The 12,461-nt window shown below is 36.8% G+C and overlaps 1 protein-coding gene, 1 long non-coding RNA gene and 1 other non-coding gene across 3 annotated transcripts; 1 reads left to right on the plus strand and 2 right to left on the minus strand.

The window, feature by feature from the left end:
- Window positions 1-467: 467 nt before the first annotated feature.
- On the minus strand, window positions 468-4,287 carry LOC119073944. Its single transcript, XM_037183619.1, has 4 exons — window positions 3,396-4,287; window positions 3,109-3,327; window positions 2,409-3,052; window positions 468-2,190 (listed from the first exon to the last, which is right to left on the minus strand). Exons 1-4 carry the CDS (start codon window positions 4,003-4,005, stop codon window positions 1,156-1,158), a joined length of 2,508 nt encoding a protein of 835 aa, XP_037039514.1. The 5' UTR covers window positions 4,006-4,287; the 3' UTR covers window positions 468-1,155.
- On the plus strand, window positions 2,280-2,398 carry LOC119074261. The gene has a single exon (XR_005087167.1). It is a non-coding gene; the product is annotated as a U5 spliceosomal RNA (small nuclear RNA).
- A 5,494-nt stretch (window positions 4,288-9,781) lies between the features above and the next one.
- On the minus strand, window positions 9,782-11,397 carry LOC119073480. The gene is made up of 2 exons (XR_005087080.1): window positions 10,472-11,397; window positions 9,782-10,269 (listed from the first exon to the last, which is right to left on the minus strand). It is a non-coding gene; the product is annotated as an uncharacterized LOC119073480 (long non-coding RNA).
- Window positions 11,398-12,461: the final 1,064 nt, after the last annotated feature.

Here is a 12,461-nt window from a genome sequence, read left to right on the forward strand (position 1 = left end):
CTGTGACGTCATTTCGACTGGAATATGCAGAGAAATGATAAGTTGCTACGCCTGTGGCGAGACAGAAGGAACATTCTCTCCCGTAGGAGCTAACTGTCATTCACATGTTTCTTCTATCTCACCACAGGCGTTCCAACTTATATTTTCTCTGAGAATATGTCGAATGAAAGCTGGTTTTCCCTATATCCGTCGAAACGACCCAGTCGTCATATTAGCATCTCTATCAAAATATATGGAAAAAAAATAGATAGAGAAATGAGATGACAGCTCGCGATCTTCGCTTTTCGTAGAAAATTGACGCCATCTACAGTGTATCCTTCAGCAGAATATTACTCTCTTTGTTCGAATATCTGCGGATTCAATCGATTTAAACGACAAATTTTTACAAGGCCAGAAACAGACCAACAATTTTGAAAAGATTGACAATTTTGTACAGATCGTTTTCCTTTGTAATCCGATTTTAAGTGTGTAACAAGGAGAAAACGTGAGAATATGAATGTGAAAATTATGATAATAATATACCCTGCAACATGCTCATTAATAGCGTCACAACTAACCCGGTAACGTTTCACTTAACAGAGTTGTTTCATATAACACTTGTGCTATCCTCAGCACACATCATACCCCACACGTATGTTCCTCAAAATTTTATTATTACCAAAATTTGTTGAAAACTAACATTACGGAAATGCACACAGCCGTATAAAAGTTTTCGCCGCTCCCGTTCTTTTTCTTGTTTATTTTATTATCATTACCGTATACTACTGTGTGTGTAGTAAAATGATGTGAGCAATTTTCTGAGCACATCTCTCTGTGGATTTTGGTTTTTGCGTTTGGAGCAGTTTAGGAGAATGAGATTGAATTTATTGCTTCTCTCGTTTTATATGATTGCCATAAGTAATTCGGAAAAATTAAATTTTTGGCGGGGTGTAACCCAATTCGGAACTTTGCTGTTAGTGCTAGGTAAATGTTGGGACGAAAATTAAATGGATTTAGTGTAAATCATGGGAAAGTTGAGTTCACAGCACTTCGGTGTTTGTGTTACAAATTGGGTAGACTGCGAATGTTTGGATTGTTTTATCGTATACGTTTTTAGTGGTTACCGTAAAGCGTTACCCCGACAATATTTTATTACAAAAGCAAACTTTCTCCGAGTCAATTCCTCTTTTTCCCATCACAATCGTCTAACCGATAAGTGACTCTCTCGCTGAATGTCTTAAAAAATTGCTTATCTTCAATACAAACGAACATACCGCCCCTCTGCATAGCCGTTCGTGTTCTATCCAAATCGCCGACGCACACAATTGGTCTTTCGTGCAACTTTGATACCATCCATTTGGAATGATCTTCGGTTCGACTCCATTCCAACCACTCGATGCCATGTAATTTCCAGATTCTTATCTGTTCGACATTTTCCACCGAATACTGGAAATGGCAAACGGACCGAAGTGGACTGTTAGGATCCAATGTGGTCCGGACAACCATTGGCGCTTTGTAGTGTTCAGCTAATACGTTGAAAATGTCCTTGAAAGTAGCTGTTTTAGATCGACCAAATGTGTGTATGGTAACAGGACTTCTTCCATAAACCATGTGTGATGCAACTGGTAAGTCCAATCGAACATTGTTCGGATGAATGATCCTCTCAAACTGATTTTGTAAAGACCGTGGCCAATGGCCAAGAATGTTCGACGCATACACTTGCGGTTTAAAATGGACCATTAAATCCAACAAAGTTTCGACTTCGTTCACCACTTCGTCTGCGGAGTCATGTCTTTTGGATGTTATACAGATGGCCATTTGTGCATTGCGTTTACCGCTATCCGGATATTTGTAATGTGAAACATAGGCCGGATTGGCTGGATATCGTGGTACAGAGTGAGAGAGCAAAAATCCGCCCCTTTTTGTATACGCTGCGACTCCCTTGGAAAAACCATTGAAGAACGGATCGATGGTGTTGGTGTTGTAGACTTTGGGCTGTTTTAAATCGAACGGCACATTGTCGTTCCAAGCAATAAAGGTTATTGGTTCAACCTGTTCATAAATTGGACTCAATGTCAAACCAAGGGCTGACTTCATAGAGGAAACAGGATGTGATCCCTTCTTCCATTCGATAGAATCGAGATGTGGCGACCGGAACGTGTACATATAGTCGAAACTGTTCGGTAGTTTATATGCTATGAAGTAGTCTACCTATGGGACATACAATGGTTAGTTGTTGTTAGATTAGCTGGATATTACGGAGAGGGAAGGAAGGCAATGGGAAGGCCAAGCTTCCAAGGCATCTCTGGCTTCTCTTCAGATATTGAATAAATTTTTCGCCTTTTACTAAAGATTTCCGTGGAGAGGAGCACTCTAATAAGTCTAAACTCAATTTTTGTTATGGTCTTCATCAGATTCAGAGACCTCACCTGCATTCCATCTTCATTCAAACAAGAAACCGGTCGCAAACACTTTCGTCCACTCCAAATGACCTTCGACTGTCCATCAGTTACGCACGTAGATTTTGCCGACGTACGACTGTCACACTTTTCCTTGCACGTCGACAGATATGGTTTCAATCTACAGTCACTCGTGACTGATGGTGGTCTTTGACAAATTCTAAATTTTGCCGGTAAATTAACATTGAACGTGGCGGAACAAAGTCCGGTCGATAGTTTTTGCGTCTGTGAAAATCCGTACACAAAAAACAGAACCGAATGTCTACCCCGACCATCGTACAGGTTCGCCAAATAGCCCAAACTGGGCAACTCGGCGGCTTCGTCCACGTTGCACCTATTGCCATTTCGCTTTTGCTCCGGACAAGTTATCTGAGAGCAATTTGTTATGGACGCTACGTAAACGTCTAAGGCTTTGTGGTGTAAACACATCGAAGTCAAACAATCAATTTCGTGCACATAAAAGTCAATATCTCCGGTTTGTTTTGTCATTCCCAGATTCGGACTTCCGTGGATTACATCTACGAATGTAGCATCTGTTTTCCGTAGAGTATGTGTTGTGTCTGCATCAATTGATCCCAAAGAATATTCAAAGATACCACCAGTTGGATCAATGGCTGATAAAACAGGAGTTCCATGAGTAAGAGTTAATCCTCTTGAATAAATTGTTTACCTGAAATCCTTTCGATTATTCGCTCGGTTCTCTTTGTCAGTGTACGTGCTGCAAGCCCAGCTATGTGTCCACCGAGGCTGAATCCGACGAGGTGTACTTGAACATGTTTGGGAATTTTGTGATTAATGAACGAGGCTAAGTAATGCGACACCACCGGAACGTTGTTCACTACAACGAAACTGTAACTCTTGTAACCCGTTTGTTGTTGCCACTCATGCTCTTGAATAAAAATAGGAAATAAATTTGGAACAACGACCTCAAACAGCTTCGATAGCATTTTTCATTACCACTAAATGAACCCAGTCTCCAATCAACTAGCACTACACAGTCCACATCATCAGTTCCATCCACCAAAGCATTCTTCATTCTTATTCCATCACTGAAATCTGAAGTCATCAGCCCGGGTATGTAAAACAGCACTTTCCTCATATGTTCGTAGATGACTGTTCGTGCATCAAGAGCTTGATGCGAACGATCCGTTCTGAACGCTATCATGTCAATAACAGAATTCCCATTGAAATCCATTTCATCGGAGAAATTGCTAATTTTCTGTCTTAATTCATCGATCCAACGAATCCCTGTCTGAACATTGTATTTGTGTTCGTCGAACCGAGTTTCATTACCCATACACTTCCACTCATCGGATCCGTCCCAACAATCATCATATCCATCGCATTGTAAATATTTTGGTATGCACCGATTGTTTCTACAGTGAAATGCTTCTGTTGCATTGCAATTCTGGCAATTTTCTTCATAACCGCATTGTGCCCGTTCATCACATAATGAAGTTGTATCAGCACAATGATAGTTCCAATCGAATTTATTATTAATATTCCAATAACTGTTGTGGCAATATGCAGCTGGGATAATTTGCAGAAACAATATCCATGGTAACATTTGTACGTTCGTGTGGGTGGCTGTTCTATTGAATCGAGTTAGCAAGGAATCGTGTGTCTTTTACGTGAAAAAATGAATCAAAACTTTGAATAACAAGCTTTCACAAGCTAGCACACAAGGACACGTAAAATGATAAAGTTTGGCTGGTACGAGTAAATAAATGAAACTGAAACAATCGCAGTACAAATAATATAAAAACGTTTGTTCCATTGTTGATATGATTCACAAAAGCAACACACGCTATACGACTATATAGAGTTAAATCAGAGTAAAATGTGCACAATACAATGCAACAATCATAATATTCAATCGACATTTTCTTTGTAGAAAACTATTGACTGCTATCACATTCAAACATTTGTGGCACGTTTGTTGTTTCTTTTTTTTTTAAATTTTAATGAATCGCTATCGACGTAGAATAAAAGGATAGCGTGAATCTGAACGTTTTAACATTGACGTCAATATTTGGCGATAAGCACAAAATAAATTTCAAACAAAATAATGGCGCAATTTAAGTTTGACAATTTTATATGCGAGGGCGTCGAAAGTAATGCTTGAAACCAAGGTTGTGAAAATCCAGGTTAAGGCACTCACGAAGGCGAATGAAATAAAAAATTTGTTAAACGCACTCATTACATATTGTTTCGAAAGTCAACTTGAAAATTTTTTTATTTATTTTTAATAAGTTAAAATCGTCATATAAAGTTTCTCAAACCTAGTTGGCGCCACAGGAAAATTTTGATTCCACAGCCTTCGTGAAGAACTAGAAACCTATTCTTCCAATTCTTCCAGAACCTTACTTGAAACATTAAAAGAAAAGTTTTCAACACATAAATATTATATGAAAATGAGGTGCGGGAAAACAGTAAAAGTAAGTAAATTTGCTTGTTTTTCTTCTTTTCTCGCCAATAGCTACTGTTGTATGTACAAACCCGATTTTCTTAAAAATCAAATATTCTGATTCGTCTCGTCACGTCTCAATTGATGTAACGCACTCGATGTTTGAGCGAAAAAATTTCAGAGATATGCTCGAAGAACTGTTGAAAAACAAGCAAAGCAAAAATAGAGTGCTTTGCTTGTTTTTCAACAGTTCTTCGAGCATATCTCTGAAATTTTTTCGTCTTTTCGCCTATAACTACTGATTGACTAACTCGATTTTCCTTAGCGGATAGATATTCCCTAAATATTCGGATTTGTCTCGTCAATACCTTTCATTTGATGTATCGCACACGTTTTATCTCTGGATGTTTTCGCGCAAAAATGGTGTGCGATATGTCAAATAAAAGGTATTCACGAGACGAAACAAAATATTTAATTTTTAAGAAGATCGGTTTTGTACATACAACAAAAGGTATGAGAAAGCAATCAAAATTGTATATTTTCCTACTTTTTCTGTTTTCCCGCACCTCCTATTATACCTTGCAAGTATATACCTTGGTATAAACAACAGTGCATGGTGATGCTGACGTTTGTATAGGTTTGTTCCAATGATATACGAACTGTGAAAATACTGTCAAGTTTCATCCATATAGAATAACCTCATCTAGGTGTGTAATGAGCCACTTGCTAGGAAAAATAAAATGTTTTATTTGCGTCGAAAACCGTACTTTTCATGTTTCAAGCACTACTTTCGACGCCTTCAGCATGTAAAATCCATTACATAACTCGGGATAAAAATGAAAAGTCTCGTTTTCGTGTGTTTATTGAACTCGGCTTCGCCTCGGATCAACAAAATCTACTTTTCATCTTTTTATCCCTAGTCATGTAAAATATTATTACATGCTGAGAGTGTCGAATGAAGTGCCTGAAACATCAAAAGTACGGTTTTCGATGCATGAAGCATGTAAATAACTATTTACAAGTCTTGCGTTGTAATGTATTTCTTGTAGTTCTTGTGTAAAGTACATAACTCGGTATAAAAGTTTAAGTCACGTCCACGTGTGATTACTGGCCTTGGCTTCGCCTCGGATTAACAAAATTCACACGTAGACTTGTCTTTTCAACTGACATAGTCATGTAAAAAACTATTGTCGATTCGAGGAAATATTTTGTAAAATCATCGAAGTCAAAACGCGACATTGGTGTGGGCCTACATATCTGAAAATTCTATTTTAGTTACCAAAAAACAACCTATCTCAGATTTCGCAAATAACTCGAAATATTTTTATTTTCCGAAAATAGCAGCTGTTTCATACACCATATAGACGGTTCAGTCAAAACATACACAAACGCTATTTTTTTGTAACACTGACTGCAAGTTATCTCATCACCCGTAAAAATTGCATTGTCACAGATAAAGCAATCAGTTTATTTTTAAACCAACTCTACGAAACAGTCACTCACAATCGATCGACTTTTGTTGCTATATAGTTCAATGTAAAATAACTGATAGGAGAAATGCATTGCATATTATGAATGCTAATTAGATTCACTGCATCGGAAATAAACATTTTTGAGAATATTTTGTTTGTTTTATAGTTGAGGATCGTTTTTGATGGATTTTCTTGTATCAGATGTATATTAACACGATAGAGTAAAGTTAACCAGGCAGGAGCGCTCACTAGGGACCTGAATAATCTAGTAGCCCTATATATTTTGCGAATAAGATTTTTCAATTTATGTGTTCATTTGAGTTCATTTTCATACAGTGTATTAGGTCCCTTATTTGACCGCTCCTGTCTGGTTTATTTTACTCTGCCGTGATTATTAAAATAATTGCAAGTTAAGTAAATAGAGCACTGACGCACAGATAGAGTTTTGAAGTAGTAGATTTTTGCATACGTCCGATCTCGGAGAGGTCATGAAAATAATCCCTATTTTTATCGAGTATAGACGTATACGCCGATTGAGAAAGTACCAAACTACTGAGAAGAGTTGCATGCGAAAAAAGAGTTGCATTCGAGAATGAAAACAAAGATTTACACGGGAAAGAAATAAATTCTAATGTTTTTCAAGCGATTACCAGAACCGTCCTGAACGCTGAACATCCAATAACTTAAACAAGTGAACAGTGAACTACTTAAATATAATCTTTTACCGAATAAAGCAAGACTTCAAGCAAAAGTACTTTGAGTGACTGCTGTCAAAGAAAGTGCTATTTTGTATGAGAACGTTTTCCAAATTTTTGTATGTAAACAGTGCCAAATTTTGTGTGATACAGTGTCAGTACTCTATAGATCACTAAAATGACCGCTGGCGTGACGATCGACGGTTCGGTTTTGTGTGCAAACTAATGACAACCAACTTTGCTTCTAAGGGAATTCCCCGTATTTAGTTCATTTACATTCATTTCAAAGAATTGGACGCACTCACTTATTCATTACTATGTGAAATTGTGAAGTTGGTTTCAATTAGTTTGCACACTTTTCCCCACCATTCCTCACGTTTCCGTCATCAGTTTCACCAAAAGAAGAGATCTATTTAGAGTACTACTCATGTTTGAAGGGTGCTGATCAGAATGCTTGCGTTATTTTTCCTTGTTGATGTTGTTTCTGGGCAGGAGTTAGGATAAATGTATGCAAGGAGACTCAATTACAAACAAAAACAGTTAGGGATCTGAATCTCAGTAAAATAGCATTTGAATCTTACATTTAGTGTTCTCCTGCTAATTGGACAACTTGTGACCATTTGTATGTGTTGATTTCAGAGCAAACTCGTACCTGCGATAATTCACAATTGAGGAAGGCCCGTCATTGGGAAATGACAGGACAGTTTCCCGAAAATGTATCGAAAATTTTATCACAAAAATTCACCGAAAAAAATTCAAAGAAACTCACCTCTTATGCTTTCCATTGTATTCGGGCATAGTCTCTTTAGGTCGCCAAGGCATATTTGAACACTAAAACACTTTTTACTCGATGAAAAAACAAGAAGTTTTTTTTTGTTTTGTCGCGACAAAAACACAGAAAATATTTCGAAATAATTGTGACACTCCGCTATTATAAGTACTAGAATGAATGTTTGCTGTGTTCACTTCGGCGGTAAAATATTTTCATTCAAAAAATTGTCCGACCCTTCAACGATGGTAGACATTTATTAAAATTGTAACCTCTCCCACTTCTTAGTAAGCTAACAAGACTTCGCTGAGTCTAATTATGCCAACCCTTTGAATAAAAATATCGGCTGAGGTCGAATAATTGTCCGCTGAGCTTTAACAAACCTCCGCTGAGCTCTAATAATTCTCCGCTGAGCTTTGACAGACCTCTAATGAGCTCTAATAATTCTCCGCTAGGCTTCAGTAAGAGTCCGTCATACCTTAGCACGTAGTAGTAAGGCAATGAAGCTAAGCGAACACTCAATAAGCATCACCGGATACCTAATAATTGTTGCTATGATTTAATAAGACTCCACATAGCTTTGGCAGATCTCCGCTGAGTGTCCGATTAGCTCCATTAAGCCTTCCTGAAACTTCCTTAGGCCTAACGGACACTTCCTGAAGCCTAGCGGAGAATTATTAGAGCTCAGCGGAGGTTTGTTAAAGCTCAGCGAAGAATTATTAGAGCTCAGCGGAGAATTATTCGACCTCAGCCGAAATTTTCATTCAAAGAGGTGGCACAATTAGACTTTGCGAAGTCTTCTTAGCTTACTAAAGAGAAACGAACATTTATTTACGCTCAGTGCAGTCTTACGAGAGGCTAAATTTTTAATAAATGGTCTCCCATCGTTGAAAGAATGTCCGCTGAGCTCTCGTAAAGCTTTAAAAAATGGTCGATGATCATTGTTAAATGTATATGCTACCCTTTGTCAACCGTTTCATGATTTTTATAATATGTCCCACCCTTTTTTGAATGAAAATATTTTACCGCCGAAGTGAACACAGCAAACATTCATTCCAGTACTTATAGTAGCGGAGTGTCACAGTTGTGTCGAAATATTTTCTGTGTTTTTGTTGCGGCAAAACAAAAAAAAAACTTTTTGTTTTTGCATAGAGTGAAAAGTGTTTAGTGTTCAAATATGCCTTGGCGACCTAAAGAGACTATGTCCGAATACAATGGAAAGTATCAGAGGTGAGCTTCTTTGAATTTTTTCGGTGACTGTCTTGTCATTTCCCAATGACGTGCCTTAAGCAAACGAAATTTTAATAATTTTACATATGACGACTTAAAAGGCCCGTCATTGGGAAATGACAAGACAGTTTCCCGAAAATGTATGGAAAATTTTATCACAAAAATTCACCGAAAAAATTCAAAGAAACTCACCACTTATGCTTTCCATTGCATTCGGGCATAGTCTCTTTAGGTCGCCAAGGCATATTTGAAAACTAAACACTTTTTACTCGATGCAAAAACAAAGTTTTTTTTTGTTTTGTCGCGACAAAAACACAGAAAATATTTCGACACAACTGTCACACTCCGCTATTATAAGTACTAGAATGAATGTTTGCTGTGTTCAATTCGGCGGTAAAATATTTTCATTCAAAAAAGTACTTACGAGTATAGATGTTGTGAATTCTACGATTCTACTTTCTACGAATGAAAACGATCTCAATTGGGGATGTTGTCCCCAACAAGAGAGCAACAGATTTTTCTATAGTCAACCTGGAGACAATAAACAAACATTGAGGTCAGCCGTCATAAAAATCCAAATTTGAACAAAGAAAATTGTTCGGCACGTGAGTCTCATGCTGCCTTTACCTAGTCCACTTATTGATCTATTAATGTATGTGCGTATGGTGTAAAGTTTCGGTCTTTCTGCGAAGGCGAGTGGCTGTAGTTTACCAGATTACCAAAAATGAATGAAAGCGAAAACACTTGGACCAGGCTGATTGAAAAGAACATTTTTTTGCCAGATTAATTAAATTTATTATCGCCTTATCAATAACATTTTCATTTCAATTTATCACCTAGCTATATCTAATGTAGATATCATAGTTAATTTAATGTTATTTATTTACCTTTATTTGATTTATATTTTCATTTTAAAAATTCATTTTCTCTTTATTTAATGTTTATTTAACGTTTCTTTGTTGGCTAAAACAGAGACTGTGACTATACGTATATTCATACAGAAATGACATTCAGAGCACACAAAAAAATCTGCTTTCAATGCAGTCAATTTTTTCTCTTTTTTTCAATTATTACAACAGTATGTTACGTCACTAGGATCAAAAAGGTTTTAGAGCCACGTCGCTTCGCGTTGCTCCATCCCTGGACGTTTTCACCACCGCACTCTTAAATGCTCCTTTTTGATCCCAGTGATGTATACTATTTTTCATACTGGAGCACCAAAGTCACATTCCGAACAAAACATACCAACAAACTTGAACTGAATGCTTTGCAAATGTAAAATTAAAGTGTGTTCCACTACATATTGCAGCAGTACGAAAGCAATCCGTATGAATGCCGTAAAGAATCCCTTTCATGTGCATTCTCACAAACGTCTAATAAGAATCAATCCGCTTGAATGCCGATAGACATCCAGATGTCACAAAAGCATGAGAAAATTATATTCGCGTGCATGCAACAACCTGACACATCTGGGAAGTAATAAACATAGGATCGAAAATGACATAAGCGGTGGAAAAAAGAGCAAAGAAAAGTAAGGTAGAACTTTATTCTTTCGGCACTAGATTTGGTGAGAGAATGTGACGTTTTTGGTACTCCAGGATGGAAAATAAATTCATTTCAATTTTTAGTCTCGAAACATTGTGGATTGTTACCTTTGTGAGATTTTATTTTTATGATTTCTCTTCATTCCAAAACGCATTTAATGAAAATATCTTCGTGACGTTCTCAATGGTTATTTCAAATTGTGTATAATATAACAAAGCACGATTGAAAAAAATGAGAGGAATTTGTGTTATGGACACAGTGCCTATTTTTAATTCAATAAAATTCTGTAAAACTAGGTCTGAACTGTTGGGTGGGGCATATCCCTTGACTGTCTGAACTTCTCAATAGTATTTGTATTTGATGGCGGAAAAGAAACATAATTCAAAGAAGAACTACCAGAACGGTCATCATCTCTCGTTAATAATTTAATTTTGTTGAGTTTCGCTGAGAATCTTCTGAAACGCTGTCTACGAAATTCCCCGGTGAAAAAATGGAGTATGTCTTCAATGAAACTTAAATTCGTGTGAACTGCGGCACTCGCTTCGCTCTCGCCGCAAGCTTCTCACAGATTAATTTTTGTTCTGTTTAATCGCTTTTGTTACAAGACAAAATCACATAACAAGAAAAATACTATTGCTAGATCTTTAGACCAACATAATCTATCTAGGAACCCAACAAAACATTTTTTTTTAATTGGTTGAGAATTACTCCAGTTATTGTCTAAACAAAGAGTAGATAACGATTTTTTTGAGACCTACTCCCCGATGATTGAATCGATATCACCCATTTTCGAACTTGACATGAGAATTTCAATACTTCATCGATTGAAAAAAGTGATTGAAAATCGGTTGAGATTTAATTATCGTCGTAACAAAGAGCAGAAAAGTGTTACATTTAACTTTTTAAATAACATTTCCATACATTTTCAATCGTAGTGTGCATACGGAGAATTGTCTGCTGTAGGACCCATGACTTACAGTCAGGGGAATTATTAAATTTTTGAACGCATTTAGAAATGTTTTAACAGTTTTTAGGATTGAAACTCCAAAAATAGTCTGTGTATGGACTATGCAGTGTATACGAACATATTATTATCAGACAGATTATTCCTAGCTTCCATCTGCAACTATGTAGACTGAGACTAAAATGAATTTCATTGGAACTAAAACTCAACGCATTGAAACGCGCATTATTCTCGGAAGTTACAACATTGTTTCATTGTTCATTGTTTCGAAAACCATCAGTTTTCCCAGAAAATCATTCATTGATCATCGACCAATTACTGTTTAAACTCGCTCTGTATTTCGCCATACAATAGCGAATAAACCTGTAACCGAGCGCATAAAGACTTCCAAGCAATATTGTTTATTTGGCCGCGGGCCAGTGTATTACTAAAGATAGAAGAGTGGTTCGGAAGCCATCAATAATGTATATATCATTTTACAGTGTGGCGCTCGTATATAAAATACGTGCGACCTAATTATTTCAATGCAAAGCATCGATTTTGGCTGCTCTTTTTTACCATTCCATATTTTCGTATCACGAACTATAATAATAGTCCTGGCAGTGTTATCTATCGGTTCGTATAACGTTGATGGTAGGAACGGCCTACACAAAAAAATATCTTGAAAGCAATAATTTTAAATTTTATGCTGTTAACCAAAGTTTATATGATTATGGAGATTGGGATACGGTTCGGAGCGGTTGGTTTTTTATTTTTATATTTTAGCTAGCACAAGAATGTATATGGGTGCTTGTGTGATGCATAGTTAAAATGCAGCTCGTTGAGTTTGTGTTAAATAAAGTTTGAATACTAATTTAGTAGAGAAATTCTTGACTGCCCAAAGCCGAGTATTTAAATTTATATAACGAGAATTTCAAGAATTTTATCTATCAAAAAAAGAC

This window comes from Bradysia coprophila, chromosome II, assembly GCF_014529535.1.
Source record: "Bradysia coprophila strain Holo2 chromosome II, BU_Bcop_v1, whole genome shotgun sequence".
Lineage (NCBI taxonomy): Eukaryota > Metazoa > Arthropoda > Insecta > Diptera > Sciaridae > Bradysia > Bradysia coprophila.